Source organism: Agelaius tricolor, unplaced genomic scaffold, assembly GCF_023055355.1.
Source record: "Agelaius tricolor isolate 1412-34295 unplaced genomic scaffold, bAgeTri1.0.p SCAF_16, whole genome shotgun sequence".
NCBI lineage: Eukaryota > Metazoa > Chordata > Aves > Passeriformes > Icteridae > Agelaius > Agelaius tricolor.
In genome coordinates this window covers 3622317-3647654 of record NW_027269276.1, presented here as the reverse complement: position 1 = coordinate 3647654, position 25338 = coordinate 3622317, and the positions used below count along the sequence as shown (strand labels likewise).

At 43.1% G+C, this 25338-nt stretch overlaps 1 protein-coding gene and 1 long non-coding RNA gene across 4 annotated transcripts; one reads left to right on the top strand and one right to left on the bottom strand.

Moving 5' to 3' along the window:
- Window positions 1–2987: 2987 nt before the first annotated feature.
- On the top strand, window positions 2988–23796 carry SYNM (synemin). Of its 3 annotated transcripts, XM_071441257.1 has the most exons (4): window positions 2988–3849; window positions 9119–9243; window positions 14940–15010; window positions 16509–23796. In XM_071441257.1, the coding sequence occupies exons 1-4, from the start codon at window positions 3064–3066 to the stop codon at window positions 20147–20149; spliced, it is 4623 nt and encodes a 1540-aa protein (XP_071297358.1). In that variant the 5' UTR covers window positions 2988–3063; the 3' UTR covers window positions 20150–23796. The 3 variants fall into 3 exon arrangements, with proteins under 3 accessions (XP_071297358.1, XP_071297359.1, XP_071297360.1); XM_071441258.1 differs by lacking the exons at window positions 2988–3849; window positions 9119–9243 and adding an exon at window positions 14312–14691; XM_071441259.1 differs by lacking the exons at window positions 2988–3849; window positions 9119–9243 and adding an exon at window positions 14716–14835.
- On the bottom strand, window positions 5134–13329 carry LOC139596754 (uncharacterized). Its single transcript, XR_011681440.1, has 3 exons — window positions 9571–13329; window positions 8631–8692; window positions 5134–7755 (listed from the first exon to the last, which is right to left on the bottom strand). It is a non-coding gene; the product is annotated as an uncharacterized lncRNA (long non-coding RNA).
- Window positions 23797–25338: the final 1542 nt, after the last annotated feature.

Genomic DNA, 25338 nt, shown 5'->3' with positions numbered 1-25338 from the left:
CCCATGGAGAATCACTCCCTGCCCCAGCAACATTTTAGCCAGTTTTTGAGGGTCTCCAGGCTTTGTAGAGCCCCAGAAAGGGCATGCAGAGAACTGAAGTCCACCTTTTCCTGGTACTGGGGATATAACTGATATTCATTTCACAGGAAATGGCTGGTGCTTGCTTTATTTTCTCTGCTATAAAGCAGGGTAGCCATGAAAGCCAAAAGGTGAGGATGGGAAATACTGCACTTCACACTCCCTCCCACCCACCACAGGGGGAATATTTCTCCACTGATCTAATTGCAGGAACTGTCTGTAAACAAAAGCCTGTTTTGAGCCTCCCATATAAATAGCAATCACAACATCTTGCACCATTTTAATGAACCCTGTTTTCCTCGCGTCAAATCCATCTCAGGAACGTCGGAATCAGAACATTTCCCCAGTGACAGCTCCATCCTTTAAACTCTGCAGATGAGAGAGCACATGGAACAAGCTGTGCTGAGGCAGGATTAAGAGTTACCAGGGTGACACTTTGTAGTTTGGAGGATGCTGACAAGGAGCCTCACAAAAGCACAAGGCCTTTGCTGGAGCTGAAGCGACACAGAGACCCAATTTGCCTCAGCTGTCACTGAAGTGGCAAAGAAGATTGTAAATTCCCCCTCCCCAGGTCTTTGATTCTATTACCTGTGCATTACAGCTGAATTCCTAGGGGCAGCATGTGGCCTCTGGCAGCAGGGATTTACCTTGGAAGGAGGGATGCTCCACACCTCCACCTTGGAAGTGCTGTAGATCTTCACTTTCCCTTCTATCAAGGTCTCCAACATGTTTCTTCCCACAGAGAAGGAGAAATAACTGGGGCAGCAAAAGCCTTTAGCAGTTTCTAATTTGCCCACCATTGGTTGACTATGTCAGGTTTCTTTCCCTTTTTCTGCAGGTGCAAATCAGGTAATGTGAGCACATATTTGCAGCAATCAGGCGATTCTCGATGGTCCACTGAGTGCTGGAAGCCAGTTGCAAAACTTCAAGATCTGTCTCAGAAATTACTTGCCCAAACTTTGCCCCTTTAAGCATTCCCTGGCCTAGCCCACAAATTCCTTGCTCAATTGCAGATCCACCATATACAGCCAATGGAGAGGTAGATCTCCCAGACTGGAAAGCTGTCCCACATCTAGAGAGATTTACTTATGGTGTTTTCTCAAGAAACCAGAGATTTTTCATAAAAGCGGAGATTCAGCATCTACTGTTTTCAATGGTGAAATAATAAAAATTTATGAATGCTGTTGCAGCAAGAAAGCAGTCAGATTGTCAGTGAGAGATGACAAGGTGCTGAGAGTTGGACATTTGGCTGGACACCCACAGTGGACCCCTGGGGGCTGGTTTAGTCCAGCTCCGTGTGCATGCCAGTGTCACCCGGGGTTTTTAGGACAACAGTGACATCAGAGGGAGAAAAAGCCTCGTAAACCACAGGAAGGTAGCTCTTCCCAGAAGCACAGTGGTTTCCCTCATAAAAGAACAGCAGGTGTTAGAGTGTCACCGAGGGACTTGACTTCGACCACAAAGCCAAGAAAACTCAAGTGCCTTTAGTAAATCTCGGCTTCTCAGTGACCTCTGAGGGAGCAAATCTGCCAAGGTTAAATTGGCTGACTTTTAGGCCAAAGCCAACGATTTATCTGTGTTGGTTAGGCTCAAATCCTGGAGGCTTTACTGAGATTAGAAGAAAACTTGCTCAGCAGAGAGCAAAGCAGCAGCCAGAATTTGGCCTTTCTGAGGGCAGGGAGGTGCAGCTCTGTGGGAAGGCTTGGGAAGGGTGACACAGAGCAGGGAAGGAGTTGCAGTGCCCAGAGCAGGTCAGTGTGGTACATCCGTGCCCTGATCCCAGCCCTGTGGGGCTTGTGCCAAATTCCAGTCCTTTCCACACGAGAGCTTTGGCTGGGAGTGGTCCTAAGGGGCAACCACAGAGGTGGGAGCTGTGCTGCCTTGTGTGGAGCAGCAAATCTCTGCAGAGCTCCCAGTGCTGCAGCACTGGGTGAAATAGAAATGTGTGTGTGTCAGAGAGGGAGAGAAGAATGCCTGGGGAGATGAGAAAGGCTGAAATGAGTCACTCCTTGTCTTTTTTGTCTAATTTGGTAGATAATACAGGGTGTGATGCTTCACTGCCTCCTTGCTGAGTTCCAGGCAGTCAATGAAAGGATCCAGCTGGATCCAGCCCTTATATGGTGCAAAATGAGGCCGGGAGAAGCGGGCACAGGGACACGCAGGCTGCAGGCGCCTCAGCCCCGAGGTGAGATGTTCTTCTGCCGGGCAAAGGTTTATGGTTGTGACACGAAGCCAAAATTGGAGGTGTTCCATTTAAAGGTAGTGTTATGAAGTGGCATTTGACACTTTATGTAAACATAAGCCCAGGCACGGTGCAGTAACAGCAGCAGGTGATGGCAAAGAGGGTAAATTCAGAAATCCCTCATGGGGAGCAGAGCACCCGGGGCTGTGCTGGGAGTGCAGGATGAGCCCCAGCAGGGAGGAAGAGGAGAATGCCAAGGAAAGGGGATCAGGACAGCAATGCCGGGAGCTCCCTATGCAGGGCTGGGCTCCTGACTAAACAAGGCCTTGTTCTCCGAGCAGGATTTGGCTCCCTGAGCTTGACTCTACTTCCCAAGCCTGGCCTTTCTCCCTGAACTCAGCTGCCTGAGCTCGACTTTGCTTCCCGAGCCGGGCTTTGCTCCCTTAGAAGGGCTTTGCTCTCTGAACGAGACTTTCCTCCCCGAGCGGGACTTGGCTCCTTAAGCCGGGCTCTGCCCCTTAAACCGGGCTCTGCCCCTTAAGCCGGGCTCTGCCCCTTAAACCGGGCCCTGATTCCCGCCCAGGAATTTGGCGGGAGCCGCCAGCAGCCGGCAGGGGGCGCCGCGGAGCAGAAGGGCGGAGTCCAGGGGCGGGGTCGAGCGCGCGGGGGCGGGGCCAGGGCTGAGGGCCGGGGCTGAGGGGCGGGGCCTGTCCCGGAGCCGCGCACACCCCGCAGCTCCCGCCGCAGCCGCGCAGCGCCCGCAGCCCCAGGGCCACCGTGCCCCGACCCCGCGGCCCGGCAAGATGTGGCGGCGCTGGGAACCGGGATGGGACGAGAAGAGGGAGCTGCAGGAGCTCAACTCCCGCCTGCGGGTCTTCGTGACCCGCGTGCGGGAGCTGGAGGAGGAGAACCGCTTTCTGGCGCGGGAGCTGGCGGAGCTGCGGGAGCAGGAGCTGATCGGGCTCCAGGTGCCCGAGCAGGAGCTGGCCTGGCTGCGGATGCAGCTGGAGGAGCTGAGCCGGGCGAAGCTGGAAGCGGAGCTGGAGCGGGACGGGCTGCGGCGGGAGCTGGAGGAGCTGCGGGCGCTGGGCGCGGAGGTGCTGGGGATGCGGCGGCGCCTGGAGCCCGAGCTGGCCGGGCAGCAGGCGCTGCTGGAGCGGCTGCGGGGCGAGTGCGTGGCCCTGGAGGAGCTGCTGCTGGAGCTGCAGGCCGAGCACGGGCACATGGCAGAGCGGCAGCGGCGGGAGGCGGTGGAGATGCGGGAGCTGCGGCTGAACCTGGCCGCCCTGCCGCCTCCCTTGGCCGGGCTGAGCCTGGAGGAGCTGGAGGAGACCTACGAGATGCTGCTCAACCAGAGCTGCCGGGAGACCCTGCTGCGCTACCAGGAGCAGATCCAGGTGCTGCAGGAGCAGGAGGCGCAGCGCAACCGGGAGAACCTGGAGCTGCTGCGGGAGGAGAGCCGGCAGTGCCGGCAGCACCTGGAGGATCTGCACCGCCAGGGCCAGGAGCTGGTCGCGCTGCGGGAGCGGCTGGAGCAGGAGATGCTGGCCCTGCAGGATCGCCACGGCGCCGAGCTGGAGGAGTACCAGGTGGGTGGCACATGGGCCCCGCTCCCGGGACTCTCCCGCTTCACCTGGCGCTCCTGGCCCTCGCGTTTTCCCTTCAGTTCTGATCCATGGCGCGATGTGAGCCCGACTTTCCCGTCCCTCCTCCTCGCTCTGCTCCGGGAGCTGCTAAAGCCGCTCTCACTCGGTGTGGTCCAGGCTTTACCACCCCGCTTTCCCTCCTGGCAGTGGGATTTCCCCAGGCTGGAGCAGGAGGTGGCCCAGAAGGAGCCTTTTGCTGCTGAGCCCTTCTCTGTGTGGGGCGGGGAGTCCCTCAGAGCCCTGGGGGTTTGGGGAGCGAAGGGTGTGACTCAGAAAGGGGACAGTGACCCTGAGGACATCATCCCGGTGACAGGTGCTGCCTTCCCAACCTGCCCTCGGCAGGTGGCCAAGAGCATGGAGCGGGCACACGGCCTTGCCAGGCTCCTGGCAGGCTTGGCAGGAGCGCTTGGGACACGGAGCAATCCCTGGGAGCAAACGAACCGTGGGACACGGCCCTGAGGCTTCAGGGTGGCCTGTCCCCATCACAGAAATAATCAGGAATTTCTTCCTGATTTACGCCTATTCCAGTGTGCCTTGAGCCTCGGGAAAAGCTTGTGGTCCCCAGCGTAGTTAAGAAAAGTTTGTGTAAAGGCGAGAAGATGTTGGAGGTGGATGTTGGAGGTGTCAAACAGGGGCTAGAGCATGTGCAGCTGGGGGTTTGTTTGTGTCAGGGTGATGTTCCGTGTAATGTGTGATCCCCCGTGTGTGGGAGGGGATCAGCTCCTGCCGGAACAGCGGAGTATCCGCTCATCCAGCTCGGAGTGGAGAGCACATATTAGATCATGCAGCCCATCCATCCATTTCCTGAGGGCAACAATTCTTTTGTTCGTTGTTAGACCCTTTATTAACACCCTGCTGGAGCTCGGTGTGTGCCCGAACCCCGTGTTTGCCCAGCTTTGTGCAGATTATGGTGATGTTGGCAGCTGGGAAGGGACTGGGACCTGTGGCTGTGTGCGTGTCTGGTTTTTGTACTCTGCTGGATTGTTTGGAAGCTGCATAGTTTGCAGATGCTGTGAACTGAGACAGATTAGGTATGTAAGAAGTAATTGGAAAGGCTCTTAACTTTTAAATAATTATTATTTTTTGGTTTTGACAGGACAATTCATTCTGACAGTCACATATGTAAACATTCCCAAAGCTGTAGAAGATGACATATGTAAATCCCTCATTAATTAAATCTATCCAACAGGCAAAACCTACTGAAAATGTAAAGAAGAAATAAACCTCTTCATTTTTTCCATTTTATATTTAAAGTTTCTTAGATTTCCAAAACATGACCTTCTTTCTGTCTGTATTTTTATTAGGGGTTTATAAGGAGAGTAATTATTGCTCAAACTGAAGGCCTCTAAATATAGAGTAAAGAGAGCATTTTGTATAGCTTGCTGTCCCATGCCACAAGTTTTTCTTCTACAGTCAGTGAGAATGGCTTCTATTTAACTTTTTCAGCTCAGGGAGGTGTTTTTAAACCAGTTATCTCTGTATCTGGTTGTATTTTTAAAGAATTTGCTTTGAAAGGGCAACTGGAGAAACCCGTTGTAGACGACAGCAGTCTATTGCAGAAGTCAAATAATCAAAATCAATGGATGCTCTTGAATGGTCCTGGTGCAATGCTCCAAAGTGGATTGTTATTTTGACACCAAAATTGCAGACTTCTCTGGTACTCTCATGAATGTTTGGCATCTTTAGATTTTACAGGAAAAATAGTTTCAAATCTTAGTAATACAAGGAGAAAAAAGTGTGTTGAAAATATCTGACCATTTTCACCAGAAATGGAATATTATCTAGATATATATTCAAATATGTCATAAGGTTTATTAATTCTGAAGGATGTTGTGTTTGGGTTTAATGAGAAAGGCCTTTTTGCAGTTGCCAGTCTCCTGTACATGAGAAATAAAATATTTTCCTCACATCCAGGAAGAAAAATTATGGAATGCGTAGAAGCAGCTGTTTCAGGTTCCGTTCTTGGGATCAAAACTTTTTTTTTCTCTCTCATTTCTCTTACTGGTTGAAGTATGTTCAGCATGGGTTTTAAACTGCTCTTTAAAAAGCATCAATTCCATGCTTATTTATTGTAGAGTGTCATGTAGAAATGATATGTATGTACAGATTAAAGTCAAGTTATTATTGTTCATTGCAGCTGCAATGGCAATTAGATTTATTCATATTTTCCATATATCATCCAGTTGCCTTATATGTTCATCTTTGCCTCCTGAACTGCCCTTATCCTCGCTGAAGCTTTCAGCAGTGTTAAATAGAAGAAAGTATTTGGAGTTATAATACAGCTGAACCAGGCAGGCAGTAAATCATACACTGGAAAATTTTCGCTGGTCCTGAGTGCTAAAGGGATGAACTCAGTAGATCTCTTACTTCCATAATTTTAGCTGTGTGCCATGAGAATAGTGATGCAAAAACTCCTGGTGGTTTGAAAACCCTGAATTATTTGTATGTAAAACCATCCATGGCCCATCCTGCTGCTCTGAAATGAGGCAGATATTTTTAACTGATAAGAGTGGATTTAGGATCAGTTCCTGTGTCAGTGCTGTGAGCTCGAGAGAAGGAGAAAACATCTTGTCAAATGCACATTTAATGTTGATATGTCGTGTGCCTTTCTCTGTGTAGCAGTTTCAAGCCAGGCAAGTGCAGGGTGAGTTCCTCCCCTGCTGAGCCATGAATGAGCTATGGGATCAGTAAATAGTTCCAGATGGAAAGGGCTGGGGCCTGGAATCCTCTATTCCCACAGTAGGTACAGCTTGGACAACCCAAGGAAATTCTTTCCCCCCTGCTGCCCTTCTAAAATTTCCCAGTGCTGCCTGGAAAGGAGCACATGAAGGGTGAGAAAACAGTTTCTATTCCTTTACTTAGTCCTAGCAGGACATCACAGGGATTTGGGGGCTGTGATTGATGTGGCTGGGAAGCAGATCTTTCCAAGAGAGTCCTGTGTGAAGAAAACACCAGATCTACCAAGCAGAGGTTACTTTTTGCAAAATGGGTTTGTTGGCTCACAATCTGCTGGACTTTGATGGGTTGGTTTCTGTGCTTTTTGGTGTGCTTGGAGACAGAAGTTGAGGCCAGTTGTCTTCTGCTTTATGTTTGAGCATCAGTGATGGAGGGCTGGGTGTCTGCCACCCAGTCTATAGAGTGTCTGCTCCCACAGGAATGAATTCCTTTGGAACTACTGCACAGCTGGCTGGGCTCTGTGCCCCCTTATGGTAATCATGAACTCCAGCTCTTGGATCCCCAGTGCTCTCCAGCCCCATGGGCAGAATCCAGGGTGAGGGACTGAAGCTCCTGTGTTGTTGGATGGGTTTGAACAGCCCCTGTCTTTCAGAGCTCCCCATACTCTGTAGTCCTGTGTAGAAATTTCCTGTATGGATTTTTCTGGGACAGCATTTTAAAGCTCTGCACACGTATAGGTTATTCTGAGTTTAACTGTGGAGGCAAGAAACATCTGCATCATTTAACTTTTGTATCAGAGCTCTTAGGGATTGGTTTTCTTCTGCACTTCTGCTGACTCTTGGTTCAGTTGCACCCTGGCCATTCCTGTTGGATAGCCTTTTCCATTTAAAAACAGTACTTGTACTTTTCTTGCCTTCTCACCTCGGGATTTTCCATTGTGTCTGTGCTGTCCTTGACCAGGATTGTTCCCTCAGAGCTGCTGAGGGTCTGCCTGGCCATGGGATGGTGCCTCCACTGGGGTCTGCAGGAGGCTGCTGAGGGCTTTGTGGTGCTCTTTCAGATATGCAGATATGATTTGTCTTCTGCCATAAAAGGGGAATTTTAAGTACACTGAAGACTGTAGGCAAGGATTGTCATGTCAGGGGAAACATCAGTGTAATCATTTAGCAAGAGCTGCAAAGGCAAATGAAGAAAGAAATTCATGTGTTATATAGAGAACTGTACCCACGTGTATGGGCAAATAGAGGCAGCTTCCTGCATAGAGCTTTCTTTTTAGTTTTACTTAAAAAACCCCAAAACTATTAATGTTTGACATGCCAGCACTTTATATTCTTAGTTCTTACTTCTGCCTAGCACATCATGCTGGCATATACAGCAGAGTCCCCTGCTGTATCTTCATTTTTATGCTATTGCACATACTGTGATACTGGAGCACTTGCTGCCTATCAGTGATATATTTTGAATTTTTTAAAACTAAACCATCAGTGCCTTGATTTTCCAGTTTGATTGCAAAGCAGTTTTCAGCATGAAATCTAAAATACACTGTTGTGAATTCCTGTTCAGTGTTGTACATGTGTATGAGGTTTTGCTCTGTAAATGACATTTCAGAGTTCCTGCATTGTGCAGAGTGATGTGAACAAAACAGAATTGGGCCTTTGTTGATATTTAATTTCTGTCTTCCCAGCCCCCAGAACAAAGTGCAATCTATAGCATTAGTTAGCAAGGTTAGATTTGGTATATCTATATATATATATACAATATATAATTGTCATTTTATATATATATGACAATTCACCCTTCATGTGAGAGGCAACACCAGTGATTAAAGCACTTTCTACTCTTTTCTTCCTTCTGCCATTTAGTTTAAATACACGTAACCTTTTCTATTTATTTGTGCTGCATAAGGTCATATATAGCCATTGAGATGAAAATGAGCAGTCTTTTATCCATCTTCTGAGCAGCAGTTAGGACAGAACTGGGTGGGCCTCAAAGCAGGTGTCAAAATCCTGCAGAAAACTTGAAGGAATCAATGGAGATTCATCTTTTACCTTGTGGGCACTGTGAGTGTCTTCAGATGCTCAAATTCCAAAACTGGTTTGAACCCACACATCTGTGGAACTGAAAATACTGATTAGCTTCTCATGGCAAAGCAATTCCTGAAATTCTGATCTCAAGTGTGATTTAAGTGTGTCTTAAAATGACCAAATGAGTCACATATAAATCTTATGAAGAAGTGTATTTTCCTTGCAATGTGTGCTTATGAACTTTTGCACAGGGCATCTGAATGGGTTTGACTGAAATAATTTAACCAGCTTAGTAAGGAATAAAATGAATTTAGCATAAAACTTGCTTCAGGAACAATTTATTTCAGCTTGTATATGAGGAGGTCATGGAGCTGATTTCTTCTGGTTTTTGAAGTGATAGAGCACTGATGTATTTTTGTATCTTTTTTTTTAATTAAAATTTTTATGTTTTAAGGCATTGAAGTGTTGTTTTTATGTTCTTTCAAAACTAAAAATAATTTTTTTATGTTCAGAGAATAATTGATGCCCTGGAAGAAGAAAAGCAGTTCCTGACCATGTCAATCACAGATTACCTGAGGGACTACCAAGAACTCCTGCAGGTGAAAGCAGGCCTCATCCTTGAAATTGAAACCTACAGGTAAGATTTGTGGTCACACTATTGTCTAGACAGAGGATAATTTAAATCCCTTTTTATAGATATGGGAGCCCCATTCATCTTCTTTCCAGCATTTAAAATTTAAACAGTGACTTTGGGAGTCTCAAGGCTCTAAAGCCAATATAATTAATAGGAATCCTATTAACTTGGTACAAATATCGTGGCATGTAAGAAACCTTCTTAGTCCTGGTCGAGTGGATATTAGATTGATGGGGATTTTTGGGGCAATATTTGGTTACAAGCTGAGGAGACAATATCCCTAAATTGCAATCAATAAAACTTGAGGTTATGTAGTTGCCATCAACTTACATGGCACATTTCATTGTTTAAATATGTTGATTAGTGACCACCTGCAGCACTGATGTTAGCAGTGAGTTCCCCATCCTTGGTGCAGTTGTAGGATAGTGGGAAGATAACACAAAAGTCTGTTTGATTAAGTCCTGGATTTCTCCATCCTTGATTTGTCATGAAAACACGTTTAGATCAAGTGTGAGATAAGAGCAAACCACATCTCTGCTAATGAATCTTCAGGACTGTACCTCTCTCTACCAACTGAGTAGTTGTGGGGTTGAAAATCCAAGAATCATGATGTACGTGGCACAAAACTGATTTGGAATGAAAATAATCGTAAATAATCCAAAACTGATGAACTGGAGGAAGACCCTTCCTTCTTGTAAAGATGATGTGTTTTTTCTACAAATAGCACAATATTTTCAACAACTTTCATTGAGATACTGATCCTCAAATACAGAGAGATGTGCAATTATTATTGAGGAAAGGGATTATTTGTGAAAATTTAGTGTCAGGCTACTTCTGTATTTTTTTGAGGAGACTGCCTCTGACATTAGATTGTCTAGACTGGGTGCATTATTAATATTCAACCTGTGTAAATAGATGGGGTATTTCCAGTTAAATATAGTATATGCTTCTGTGCATATATTATATTTAATAAATAAAGCCTTAATGCTGTGTCCTGAGTGTGAACCAGTAAGTCTGGATAAAGATAGCACCAGCTGAGTTATGGGTGAGGACTATCAATCCACTGATGCATTTGAAATTTAATTTCAGTTGCATAACTGAAAATATGGGAAACTTGAAATAACTTCTGAGTAGCTTGATAAGGAGTAGTGAGCAGGGAATGTCTTCATGAAGGAGCACCAACAGCCTGTTCAAGATGCCTTGTCTGCAAGGAGGCACAGACCAAGGCTGGTTTCTGGAGGAGATAAAATCACAGACAGTGGGGGACAAGTGATCTGCAGTCACTTGATAAGCAACAGTGTGTTTCTTCATGTTTGTTGGAGTGGGATCCCTGTGATCCTTGGGAAGCCAGCGGTGTCTGGAGCATTACTGTGGAAGTAGTAGCCAGTTGTGATCCTTTTCTGTGTGTGTTAATTCTGTTAACTTTGCTAAAAAATATGATTCTTCTGAATTTAATCCCATCTCTGTTGTTGACTTTCACTGCTGTTGTTAAACTTTCTCCCTTGGTTTATTCATCTGCAAAACAGGATTGGCACTGTCACAATAACAGAATTATCAGAGTTGTTTTGATGATTAGTATTCATCCAGAACTAGGAATGATAATTCCCAGGTATTCAGTTGTTTGAAAACCTTGTAAGCCCATGAAATTCTGGAATTTCTCCACAGTTGTATCACTGATTATCTGAGCATTATTGGTTTGTCCAAGGATTCCCTGTCCTGGTTAATGAAAGTAGAACAATTCAGCATCACCTGCAGTGTGTTTGTTGTCCAGTTCAGAAGCTCCTTAATCCATAGGATTTCTTCATCTGATGGATGTGAATGCAGCTTGGGTCACTGATGGCCTTGGCAAGGCAGATGTCAGTGGAAAAATGAGCATCTGCCCACTGAAGATGAGATAAGAATAAGAGAATGGGCCTTCCTACAGATAAAAAACTTCCAAATGCCAGTAAACAAACTTCATTTAAAATATCAGAAGCTGAAAAGCTATTGTTTTGTGGTTTTACATTTATGCAGTTTTACCTATTCCCCTTCTCTTCTTTTTCTCCCTTTATTCAAGAAAATAGTTCCTTTCTTCTTGTGTGTCGCTGTCAACCCTGTGTGGGAGGGGACCCAGTCCATAAAGTCAAGTAGGAGAATTCTGGACAGCTCACTCATGTGCTTTTTCAAATCCTGTTCCTCTCCCAGGTCTTTTTACCAGTGGAGAAAAGGGCATGGGAGCACAGCTTCAGTTGGTTTTCACAGAGGATGCTGGCAGATACCCTGGCCCATGCATACTGGAAACAAAAGGCACCTATTCCCATTCAGTCCAGCATCCTGAACTTTCCATGGAGAGCTTCCCACCAAGGCCCTGGCATTTCCTTTCCTCCTGGCCCTATAGGTTAAGGGTGTGGTAGCTGGAGCCTTCTTTCTATCTCCCACCCTGTGTTTTGTCTTTGTTTCACAACTCCTGCAGTTCTGTTACAAGGTCAGTTCTTTCCATTAGTCACCATTGCTCCTGGAGTGGGAAGAAGGATCACTGCTGCAAGGAACACCCTTCCTTAAGGTCCAAGTGTATTTCCTCTCTGACTCTGCTCACCCTTCCTGCTCTGGGAGCCGAGATTCACTCAGGAACACAAATATGTGGCCTTGTGGAGTTACACCTCATGGGAATATTCATTCCTAAGCCCTTTTCTCACTGTTGAAGTAAATATTTATCAAGTGTCTCACAGTTTTGTTCTGTGTCCTTGGAACCCTTCAAAACCACAGCTACTTAACTATGCTTAGGTTTTATTTCCAGAGAGAAGTGGTGAATTAGTCACCCTGTAAAAATCTTGATTTTAAAAAGAGATAGAAAACCTGCCTAGAATCTGAATTACTCTCAGGCCTTTCTCCTTAGCTAGCAGAAACTTCTCTTCACATAGCAGAGGCTGCCCAGAGCCTGTACCAATAGGTTCAGGAGCTTTTCTGTCCTCTCTAAAATATGTTGTTGAAGGGTAAAATATTTCACTTTGAAATTCGATTGTCATACAAGTATTCTGTTCAGGTTACCACCCTGCATTCTGAAGCACCAAAGGCTACACAACTTTATTTCCCTGGTCATTGTTAGGATCTCTGAACACACTTGCCAGGTGAACTTTGACTTGTGCTCCTCCATCAACACTTCTGACCCTTCCCATGCCTTCCTCTCACAGAATTATCACCAGCATTAAAGCTCCTCTGAGCCACTCACCACAGCTTTTTCAGTCAGTCTCATTACTTCCCCTTTATAACTTGTACCATCCAATAGGTTCCACTCCTGTATGGGTTTTATTTTGAGAACACGCTGAGTGTTCAACACCTGGGGAATTTAACATGCAGTTACCTGCTGTTCTTCACACTCCTCATCCTCCCGTCCTGGGAGGATGGAAAAAGGATGTGGAATGGCCTTGACCCCACTTCCTGGAGAGGTGGGATTTTTTGTAACTCCTTAGCAAATACTCACGATAGAGAGGATGAGTTTTTATGGCTTGCTGGCCAACTGCCCCATCTGAGATGTTGTAGTGTTGTTTTTTTGTTTTTGCAGTTGCAATGAAGTCATTACTGTCCTGAATGCCCATAATAAAATTTGCACTACATCCTTTTGTTCTCTCTCCCCACCCCAACCACCTTATCTCCTCCTCCTGCCCTCATGGACTGGTTGTTTCTGTTGTCATCCAGCACAGGCTGACGAGCATGTCCCTGCTAACTTTAGATAAATGACATTAATAATGAGATGAGCTAACGGTGCAGTTGGATTATTTTCTGGTAACACTTAAATTAAGTGTTAACAAAATAGGAGTATATGTCATTTGGGACCTGATTTCCAGGAAGTAGCTGACATGGTTATTTTTTTTAGAAGAGTGCTGCTTGGAGAAATGTTTTTTTTACTATTACTATGAGTGCTTTGAAGTTCATACAGTTGAAATTAATTCTTTGGGCAGTTTAAGTTTAAAAGCAGACTTTACTACCAAGAGGCTATTATTAGGAAAGGATGCAGAGGAATAGAGAAACAAAATGACTTGCATAAACTCGAGCTATGGTCAAGCTGAGCAGCACAAGCACAAGCTGAGTTTGCTGGCTCAGTACAGTACCCTGCCCTTTCTCGTGCCAGTTTAGTAAGCCAAGCTCTGTTTAACATTTTCTTGGGTTTCTGATAAGTGTGAGGTCATACATATTATAAAGTGCCCAGTGAAATTCTGATTCTCTGTCCAGTTTTACAGAGGTTTCAGGAAGCTTTGCCTTTCACTTTCAGTAGTAACACTTCAGATCCAGCTTTTCTGTGGGCTGCTGCCCTTTGCCATATACAGTTACCTCCTGGAACTTATTTTTAGTGACTTCATACGTTGCTGCAGCAACTGAACAACTGTTGTTTTAACAGCAGCCAGAAATCCTTGGTCAAACTCCCCACATTCCTGCTTTCCTTCGTCATGGTTAACACTTTCACTGCCAGCTCCTGGATGTGTTTCTGCAGCGTCACCACCAGCTTCTCTGGCAGGTCTCTCAGAGAAATTTGTTTGGCACTCACTGGCTCCATCAGATCAGATGTTTGGTCTTGGGAGCATTACATGTGTTGAAGGGATCTAATGCCTCTGAAGCTTCTCTCAGCTTGGAGAAAGATAAATTGCTTTTACTGTGGGTTTTTTCAACTCACAAAATAGCAGGAAAGATGCCCCTCTGAGCCTGTTTTAGGTAGTTCTAACCCAGCTTTTTTTCTGGATCTAGACAAATCCATCAAGGCAAAGAAAACCTTGCTAATGATATTTTGCTAGTGCCAAAGTGATCAGTCATGGGAAGTGTGAAATATACAGGTGATGCTTAGAACACCTGCTTTGTTAGTTTTGACATAAATGTCCAGCAGAGGTGTTTGTACCCCGATCCTAAGTGGCTTTCAGCTCCTGCCCCGGGGAGTCAGAAGCCTCGGCTATCACAGTCCTCCAGCCTTACTCTTGCCAGCTTTGATGTTGCAGCTGTGTCTTATCAGTGCAGAACATCTGGCATTCCCAAACCCAGAAATGCTGTCACTGGCTGGTAGGAGCAGCACAAACCCACCAAGTCACTGTGCTGCCTGCAGCATTGCCTTGCACAGGGAATGACCTGATGTAGCATTTCCAGGCTGCTGCCCTGGCGCTTCCTGGAAGTGTGGGAGCTGTGTCACTGCCAAAAGGGACAGGGACAGACAGAGATGGCATTAAAGGAAACCAAGCAGCTTCTGACACAGAGAATTTCCCTACTCCTTTTTTTGTGAAATGTGTTGTGCTGATTTCCAATGGAATAGGGACTAGGAATAATTAATTTAACACTGTAAATTGTTTCCTCCAGCACTGTCTTTGATAGCAGAAGTTATACTTTCCTTCATTTTTCATTTCAAAATGATAGAACTTGCAAATACTCCTGTAACAGTTTCCTCATGTCACACTTCAACACCACCTTTACTACTCTTTTACAAACAGGAAGGTTGCTGTCTTTTTTTTTTTTTTTTTTTTCATTTTTGCATTTTCTTTGTAAAACATCTTGCCCAGAGAAGCTGTGGCTGCCCCATCCCTGGAAGTGTTCCAGGCCAGGTTGGATGGGACTTGTTGCCACATTCCACTATCCCAGGTTTCTCCTACAGGATAATTTTTTCAATTTCTAAGACTTCTAAATGTAAAATATTATGCTTATTGTTCCCAGTATTTTAATTAAATGCCCTTTGTGTTTTGCAGAGCTTTGTTAGAAGGGGAGAGCAAGCCATGGATTATATGGAGAGAAGAGTATGCAGGGAAACTGCCTCAAGGTAAAATATGAATATTTTAAAATTAATTTTGATTTAAATTAAATACAACTAGAAATTATTATGTTATACGGTTCCTGATGTATATTTTTATGGGTGTATTGCAAAGTGAATATTGAATTTGTTTTGAGTGTTAATATTTTAAATCAACATATTGCTCTTCTATGTGAGATACCTTATAAAATCATGGCTTGAGTGGAGGATGTAGGGAGTGATATTTTGTAGCTCTAAAGGACTTTTGGGTGCCCATAGGTCTTAAGAGAGTTCTGAAGTATAAAGCAAGAGGTGTTTAACAGCACATGTAGTTAAAAATATGGAGTTCATCATCCTGAGGCATTGTGAGTGTTAAAAAGTTCACATGGGTTTAAAGAGATATCTTAGCAGAGTAAGGAAAGACAAATCAAAGACTTACTAAACATAAAGATGCCATTTCTATCTTAGGAGCTGCAAATCTCTGGAGGCTGTGAGAGTGTACAAGGGAAGTATCACTGTTTATTTGCCCTGTTCTTATACTCTTCCCTGTGTATCTACTCTTGGTGCCTGCAAACAGGATTTTGGATAAGATGGACCTTCACTGTGACTGCTGTGGCCATTGCAATTAGTAACAGAATTAATCTGGATAATACTCATGAGTTTAACAATGTAGGGTCATTACTGTAGTCCCAGAAGACATTTGAAGGTTGTGTGTGTAGCAGGAAATGCAAGAGGCTCAGGCTGAAATGCTCACAGAGATCTGCCTGTGCTGTTAAATTGTGAGCTCTGTGCCTGCATCTGGGCAGCACAGTTTGGATCTGGACTATCCAGTACTTCTGCAGACAATGCTCAGCATATTCACAGAATAGGGAAGGAATTACAGAAATAATACAGGAGACAGTGCCAAAAGTCAGAGGAGATGTGGTAGCTTTTTAGGGGTGAGAGATGTGAGTGGTGCAGTACTGGTTGGTCTTAACTGTCAGATATTCCTGGCACACTGTATTAATTTCTATAGGTAGAGCCTAAAAGGTTCTTTGTTTCTCTCCCTTGTTGTGCTTTACTGTGTAGCTATGAAGGGTTGTGTGTGTGTTTGCAGCTTCTAGTATGTGTTGGCAGTGTGCCATTAAATGTCAATAGGAACTAAGAAACTTCAGTAATGAAGCAAAAAACCCAGCCTGTGATATTAACATACATTATTTAATAAGAAGTTGTAAATGAACATCAGTATAAATACAAAAAGTGTCATTCCTCAACAAATGCCACAATACCCAGTAGTGCACAACAGGTAAAATTAGCAAGATCTTGCAACTTGAGAAAAAGCTTTGCTTTCAGCTTTAATGTAATTTATGCACAGACTTAATTAACAAGCAAAACCTACAGGAATGCCTTTACAAAGCTCCACTGAAAATGAAGACATTATTTATTTCATAAAAATAGTGCATGTTTTCATAGTTCATGCCCTCCATTTGATGATATTTTAAATACAAACCATTATTTTAATGCTTGGTCACCTGTGTTCTCTTTGCAGATATTATAAACACTTTGTATAACTACACTGATATTTACTCTACTTATCAAGAAAGTAATAGAAGTAAAGCTTCACCAGCTCCCAGGATCACTGACACGAGGCACAGAATGCCAGTGACAAATATGAGCAGCTCTGCACATTACTCAGCCCACTCCACGCACGCTGGATCACACACAACAACGGGGGGAAGAACTTTTGGAAGGGACCTGCTTGGTTCAACATATCGCCCTTCAACCACTGTCACAAAGGATGAAAGGATTGTAACAGACCACAAAGAACTAAGAACATTCACTCCAGACTACGGTAGCTGGAGAAGCACTGAAATGCAGCAAAAGAGGATTCCAGAAAGGAAGAAAACAGAAGTTACAACTTCATCCACAGTATCTTTTTCAAAAGAATCAACACATGCTGAAAGATCAGACAAGGACCACAAGCCTGATGCTGAAAGAAGTAAACCAGGCTTCACTAGATTTCCAGCTTATGAGCTGATTACCAATGCAAAACCATCTAAATATGAAGAAACTATAATTGAAACTCGGACCACGCTAAAAGACAAAAGAGGAGGCAGCAAACCAACTGATGAGAAGACATCTCTGCTGAAAGAAAAAGATAAGCTGGAGAAACAAACAAAGGATGAGAAAAAGAAAACTGATGAGAAATCTTTTATAGAAGAAAATGTTGATTTTGGGAAGAAGACCGAGCAGAAAAAATATATCCATGAGGAAGTTAGCCAGAAGGTAACAGGGAGTGATATTTCTGCTGCAAGAACTTTGAAAAGTGAATCAAGCAAAAAAGATGCAACTGTGACCTTGGAATCAAGAAGCAAAGACGTCATTGAGATACCAATCAGCATTGAAAGGCCTGTTCCTGACAAAGGGCCTCAGAGAAATAAAGAAATAAGGGTACAAGGTGTTAAAACTTCCATAGGAAGAGAAACAGATGAACAGGTAACTCAGTCTGCTGAAACTCGCCAAGTGAGGATTTCAGAAGCAGAGTCCAGTCTGGAAGATCAAGAGCAAATTAGGGATGGGAACCATAGAATGGGAGCTCTGCCAACTGAAAGCATAGCAGAGAATATTGTTGCTGACATTCTTAAAAGTTTCACACATTCTTCTAGTTCACAGATGTCAACAGACACCAAAGTGACCTATTTTGATAAGAAAGAACAAGAAGATGAAGGGAAAATCAAGACTGAGTTCACAGTGCAGTCTCAAGTTCAAGAAGACATAGCTATTTCTGATGAAGGTGACTTAGGACAGCTATCAAACCAGGATGTTAGAAAAGTGATTCGAGAGGGCGTTGAGGGGACTCCTTCCAAAGAGGAGATAGAAGATATTGTCCATCACGGCCTGAAAGGAAGCGAGAGCGGAAAGAACGTGTCTGTGAATGTGGAGATTGTAGAGGAGCCACTGGATTACACCACCGATGAAAGGACTGATTTTTCAACACCTTTCCAAGTAGAAGAAGTGGAGGATTCATTCCCTGAGAGGGAGAGGCGTTATGGTGAGGAGGAACAAAACGTCACCTTCACGTATGAAGATGTCAAAAAGAAGAAACCGCGCCATGAGAGCTTCACTCATGTGGAAGAAGTAACCGAGGAAGATGACTCACCTATTGAACAGAAATATTTTGTATCTGTTCCTGATGAGCATCCTATTATTAATGAAAAAGATGATGACTCAGTCTATGGGCAAATTCATATTGAAGAAGAATCAACTATTAAATATTCTTGGCAAGATGAATTTTTGCAAGGCACACAAAGTAAGAGAGAGGAAGGTGCGAGGTCTCCAGAAGAAACCTACAAAGTGGTGGGGGAGGAAGCAAGTGCCCATATTTTAAAAGAGCATCCTGAAGGTGAAAGATCCCATGTTGAATCCATTGTTATTGAAAAAGAAATTAAAATTCCCCATGAATTTCAGACTTCAATAAAAGGGCTTTTATCCAAGGAAACAAAGGACCCTAAACATCAATTGAAGGAAGCTTTGGAGCAGTTGGAGGACAGTCTCCCAGAAAGTGTGAAAGAGGAGCTCTCTGCGTTAACAAAAGACAGCAAAGTGGATGCTAGTAACTTGGCATTTGATATCAAAAAAGTTGATCAGAAGGAGGAGGGGGGCTCAGTGACCATCGTTGCTGAAGTCAATCTGTCCCAGACCCTTAATACTGATGAATTTGATGTAGATCAGCTTGGTGAAGTAATCACAAGCGAGAAGGAGAAGGCAACATTACACTCGCTGAAGAAAGAGAGCTCGGATAGGAGCAGTGTAGAAGTTTCTTCAGACAGTGACAAATACACTCCTTTTGCTGACCAAGAGATCTACAGCTCCTCCACAACGAGGCGGAGTGGTGGCACTGGCTATCACACCACTGAAAGGGTCGTTTATGACGGTTCGGTTTCAGAAACTGCAGATTATGGAGAGGCCTCTCACTCATCACACTCAGCTGATGAGACCAAGTCCCAGAGGCGTGTCAGGGTTGGCCCAGCAGAAGTCCAGGGGTTTGAGCAGGTCCTGTATGAAGGGCCTGGTTCTGAAACGCTGGAGCTCAGTGCCTCAGAAGATCTTGTTCAGAGAGAGGGGCTGTCAGAATTCAGCCAATCTGTGAAGCACTTCAAACTGGGCCCCAAGGAAATCCAAACCACAGAACAAGTTATTTTTACAGGCCCTATTACTACAGTTGTAGAAGAGATGGATTCTGGAAATCTTTCTCAGAAGGTCTCAACAGACTTCAGCAGGACCACAAGACGTGTCACAGTAGGATCAAGGCAAGTGACTGAAGACGTCTCTTTTGAGGGGTCGGGTTCAGACTCTCTGGCACTCAATAGCTCAGATGGCCTTTCCCAGGCTGAAGGGGCTGTGGATGTCAGCAGATCAATGAGGCACTTCAGGCTGGGCCCAAAAGAGGTTCACACTGAGCACGTTATCTTTGAAGGACCCATCTCTGGTAAAGTGGAGGTCAGCAGCACGAGGGACTTCTCACAGGCAGAAAGTTCAGTCAGACAAATCCAGATGGGTCCCCAGGGATTTATGACAGCTGAAGAGATCATCTACCAGGGGCCTGTCTCTGAGCACACAGAAATCACTGAACTGGAAGACCAGACCTTTTCAGGAGGCTCAAGAGCCTTCAGGCACGTTAAAATAAGTCCTGCAGGAACTCATGCTGAGGAAATCATCTTCTCAGGACCCATTGCTGGAGTGGTGGAAGATCTTTCACAAATAGCAGAGTCCTCTGAGAGCAGCAGCTCTGTGAAGCATATTAAAGTAGGCTCCAGGGAAACAGCTTACACTTTCCAAATGGATGTTTCCAACCTGGGTGGAACATCTGCAGTGAAGAGTGCAGAACAGCAAGGGGCAAGGCTGGTGTCCAGCAAGCAAGAACCTTCTGCTGGGCAGCCACAGGTCATCGTTGAAAGCAACCAGCTTGCAGGAAATGAAAGCACAAGAAGTGGCTACGTTCTCTCCAGTTTTTCCCAAGATCAGGGTGAAAAGGTGGTGGAACAGTCATTTTTTGATCAAACTGTGCAGTTGCAAAGAACGGTCGGCCAAAGGTCGGATACTTCTGAAGAGAAGAAAGTCGCTTTTGTCTACCTGGACCATGAGGAGGAAGATGATGAGGAGAATGATAATGATGGACAGTGGTTCTGAAAGGACTCTCTGATGAAGCCTACATAGCAGTTTGTTTATACCTATTTTATATTATCCTTTTTTTTAAAGAGAAAAAAAGGGATGGGGAAACACTCAAACTATTTAGATTATTAATGCTGGACTGAGAAGTGTTGAATTTAAGCTTCAGCACATTTTATTTTATTGGAAATTTTATTTTTGGGAGAGATCATGCTATTAATATTTTTCCTCAGAGTTCTGTGTCTAATATTTTCAGATTTTTCCACCCATAGAAACAGGAATTTGCTACTGGGGAATTCAAAGTATTCTATTTTTTTGTTTGCTTTATAGCACACCAACTATTAAATGTGTGCTTGAATAGGACTTTTCAAATTATTTTTTTCTTAATACTGTATTGTACTTGGTTACTACAATATTACTATGCAATTCTATTTGAATCTCAAGCTACTAACCACAAATTTAACAGAATATGAGACTAATGAGTGGTAGTAGCTGATTTTCAGTTCCATTTCTTTGTGCTTTCTATATGCAATACCTAATGCATACATTATAAGAGACAGTTATTACAGCTATAAAATTAAATATGATCCTGTAGGATCAAACTAAGCATAGCAAGAATTGACAAAAATGACATTATTTTTATAGCTTGAATGCAGTGCAAAAAGAAAGAGGTAACACTGAGGTAAGAATTTCTCACAGTATTCCAGATGAGAAATAGTGAATTTTATGGTTAGGCAGTAGTATATTTAATATCTCTAAAATGAAAACAAATTTAAAAACTAGACTGGATAGTGTTCCCACTGAGGTAAGGAGATCTCCTTACAGATTCAGTGGCTGGGTACATTAGCAACCTGAACTTACTTTGCAGTTCATGGGTTACCTGATACTAGGTATTGCTAAAGGCAAGTGTGAAGTGTCAAACATGATTACATAGTGCCTAATTTCCTAACACAGTGAAATTAGCTGATATGTGTCCTGTTAGGAGGAAACTTTTACAAATGACATTGATGACACTTATGATCATTGTGTGTCAGCTCATTCCCAGATAATCCTTTGTTTACAAACAAGATGTCCTTTTCAATCACTCCCCCTGCAAACCCAACCTGAGATTTGAATTTGTTTTTCTTTCTTTTTTTTTTTTTTTCCCTCTGAATGTAACATGTGCCTTAGGCCAAAGTTGCCTTCTACTTAAATCATTTGCAAATAAGCTAATTTCACTTGAATTGCACATTGGTTGAATGAAGGACATAATTTCACTTTATAATTCAGTGACTTTATAAGTTCAGCTTGGAAGCCAGCACAGCACCACTGGCTGGCCTGACCTGGGCAGTGCTGGCAGTAACAAAAATAGCAGCCAAAATATTGTCACTGGGGTAAGAAATACCATACTGGACACGTATGGAAGTAACAAACAGAGGTGAGAAGCTGCTGTTTCTGCACACACACACACTCACAAACACAAGCACACACTCACTCACTGTGCCCACCTCTGCAGAGCAGACACACACCTGGCTCGGGGTGGCTGAGCAGCGCCAGCCTGGCCTGTGCTGACTCCCAGATTTTCTTCCTGTGGTTATGTAAGCCTAGTTTTGTGTGTGCTGATCCATCTTAGAATCCAGTTAGACTATCTTAGTCTGGCATGACAAGTCACTTTCAAGATTCCTTACTATTAACAGAAGTAGATTTCTCAAAGCTGACTGCTGCTTTATACTATGAATGTAAATGCAAAGCTGAGAAGCTCCGTGCTGACTGACATACCCTGCTCTCTCAGATATAGGACAGTTTAATCCATGTGTGCCTTAGTTTTACTAAGTTTGAAACTGTACAAAGCTATTAATGTTCCAAAGATTAACTCATGAGGTTTGTCTGCACTGCAAAATTTTCTGAATGTTTTCCTCATTTTGTCTGGAATCATTTGTCGAAATTGGAAGTTCCACCAACAGCTGGAAAATGAATAGGAAACTGAGTTGTGTAGAAGCACTAAAGGCATGTAATCTAAGCTTATTTATACTGTTCACTGTGTAATAGATAATATTTTTTCAAAATTATTTCTATATGCTCAGAAAAGAGCTTGTGCTTCCATTTATAAATAGGATGTTAATTATTGTAATACTTCTAATCTCATCCTATACTTTTGTTTCCTTAGTTGACTGTATCATTTTAAAGGTGGCAACATCTCTGTGTTTAATAATCATGTATAAGCCAGAATTTTCCAGCTAGATGCCATACTGCCAGTAATCAGATTCTGTACTTCAAGTGTCAAATAACTGCATGAAGGAAGAAGTCAGGTCTGTAGAAAGTAGCAGAGGTAAAAATAATGAGGTAAGTTTTCTTGGAATTTTATTCAAGACTTACCATATCTGCTGTAAAGCAGATACAAGAATATCTGCAGAAAATATATTTAGCAACCAACAAGAAGCTACTTAAAATGCCAAGCCCATTTATGAATACATTGTGGAATCTCTGACAGATTCAGGTGCTCCTTAGGAACAGTGATGCCAAAACTGTTCTGTTTATCTTCACCTGCTGAGAGGATTATAAGGTAAGGTGAGGGAATAAACCAGTGAGGAGCAAGTGACTCATAAAATTGAAGGATTTAAAAAAATTAAAAATCAGTGTTGCTTCCACTGAGGCAACAACAGCTCTTCAGAAATTCCTTTGCACATCACTGTCAGATGCAGTAGGTTATGCCAAGATACATTTCTGTTTTGATACATAGTCTGGAGGAAAAATTTGTTCAGTGAACTTTATTTCTATTTAAGAGCTGGATTTTAATCAATTATTGGGAAGCTGGGTTATTGTAGAGTACTGGAAATGTGCATTAGCATGACTTTAAAAAGATTTTAACATTTCAGGCACAGTTCCTTTGCATTAAGAAAGGCTGTAAAAACAAAGTTGCCTCACATATAAAAATTCAAGTTTTAAAAAGGTTTTAATATAAGCAACCCATTTTCCACTTAGTTCTTATTAACCTGAGACATTTAGACATAATGGTAACTTTTGGATAATTCTCCCTTCAGACAGCAGAGTGTTTTTAGGTGGACAGTCATATCCAGCACGCTCGTGGCTGCATGTGCAGAACTGGGGCTGTAGGTCCATGAATTACTAATGAGAGCAAACATAACCTACTCCCTGGTGTACTAACTCACCCAAGGTGATCACTTTCTGCATAAGGATTATATCCTGTGGCTGAGCAGATTGGTGACACACCCTCAGTCAGCATGCACTTCTGAAGCTTGCTCATATTATGCTTTTTATTAAATAGAAATAACAAATTTACCGCTGAGTTTGGAATAAACAAAACGCTTTTCAAATATAATTAGTATTTTGGGGAGGGTAAAAACTCTGTATTTCTATGCTGATATAGACCAGAAGTGGGGCACTGTTTTTTCAAATGTGTAAACCACTGGTCTAGGAAGCAACTAGAGCATAGAAGATCAAGAAGGATCTGTGAGATAGGGAAAGCTCTGTGCTGCTGGTGTTTGTGAACAGCAGGTGTTTCAAAAGACGGTCAGAATGTTGAACCTGGGTTTGTTGATGTCAGCTGTGTGAAACTTTGCAGGCAGCTTGTGTTCTGGTCATTTGCAATGAAACTGCATTTTTTGTGGTGGTATAAGCTTTGTGATTTTACACTTTTTCACTCTTGAGTATTAAACAATGAAAATCAATGCAGATGTTTCTCTTTCTTCCTGTCTGATGTTTTTAAGGCTGCACTGTCCAAGAGAAAGGACTTAATGTCTGTAAATACCTTGCTCTCAGACTGGGCTAATTTTGGTTCAAAGAATGAACCTAATTTTTCATTCCAGCAAAAATTCACCTCTTTCATGCTGATCATAGAAATGATGGCAGAGCATGGCATATTCCTTATTCCAGCTGCACACAGCACGTGGGGACCAGCAGTGGTTGTGGAGTGCCACAGGTAGTGGGAGAGGCAGAGTATAAAGCAACACAGAAAAGTGGAATTCCCTGAGATTTCAGCCTCATAATTGTCCTTGGAGCCTGGCACTTGACCAAGGTATGTCTTAACTTTTACCCTTTTCTAGTAAAGAAAACTGTTTTACACCCATTTAAATCTTTAATGGAAAATATATATATATATATATATACACACACACACACATATATATTTAAATGATACCCCTCAGTGTATGTAAAGTTCCTTTTTCTCTTTAACCATACGATTGATTTGTAATGAAAATATCACTCATACTTTTAACCCAGTTTTCTCTTAAATAAATGGGTCAGAATGAGAGTTTATGTGAAAGAGAGGGACTTTCTGAAGAGATCCTCCATTTTTAATACACTGAGAAAAAAGCACACATTCTCCATATATTGCAAAACAGGGAAGAAAGTATCTGAAAGTACTGTCTAAATCACAGCATAGTCTGAAGATGGTTAAGTGATCAGCAAAATAGTTTCCACTGGAAATGGCCTCTGTCAGAAAAAGTATGTTTTCAGGCTCCATTAAGTGAAGCAGTATTGCTGTTAAAACTCTCAGTGGTGAAGATCTGATTTCTCTGAAACTTGATGTGTTTATCTGAGCAGTGAGGAATGGCACTCAAAATGGGTTGGCTTCCAGTACATCAAAATTTCAGTTTCCTGGTTTTGACACACTTGTCAGTTGTGATAACTTTTTAAAGATGCACTGCAAATATGGGGGTGTCTCAATGTTCTAAAAAGAAGAGTTTAAATTTCAATGGAAATAAAAGATGTTTGTTGATACTCCAAATCTAAATAGTTTAAAAGGTAAAATTCTTTTTCCTGATCTACCTCTGCAACCAACAAAATAACAGGCAACCTTTTCTTCAACTAGGAAAAACTCTGGGTTTTGAAAGATATTATCTCCAGCTATTGGGTTATCCCAAACCACTGGTATTGGTTTTGATTTCCATTTCCAAATCATAACGTGAGGTTGGTGTGGCAGGAATTTACTGCTGGAATCAAACCTGCTTGGTCAAGTTTTTCCAGGTGAGAAAGTTAAGAGATGCTGAACCCTAACACCAGGTAGAATTTGCTTCACATTTTATAAACCTGATAGGAAAAGCAATATACTGTAGCCAAAATGCTTCTGACATGCTGGAATTTCTATTTTCCTCTTCCTTACATTTGTCATAATGTGATTTGGGTCAGGAGTCAGAGGGGGACTCATGGTGGGTTGATGTTTCAGTGTTTTGGTCTGTGTTATTTGACCTTTGCTTTGTCAGCCTTTT

Coding starts and splice junctions, on each gene's coding strand:
- SYNM (XM_071441257.1), top strand. CDS start 3,064: ATGTGGCGGCGCTGGGAACCGGGATGGGACGAGAAGAGGGAGCTGCAG. Junction 3,850..9,118: donor CCGAGCTGGAGGAGTACCAG/GTGGGTGGCACA, acceptor TTTTATGTTCAG/AGAATAATTGATGCCCTGGA. Junction 9,244..14,939: donor CTTGAAATTGAAACCTACAG/GTAAGATTTGTG, acceptor TGTGTTTTGCAG/AGCTTTGTTAGAAGGGGAGA.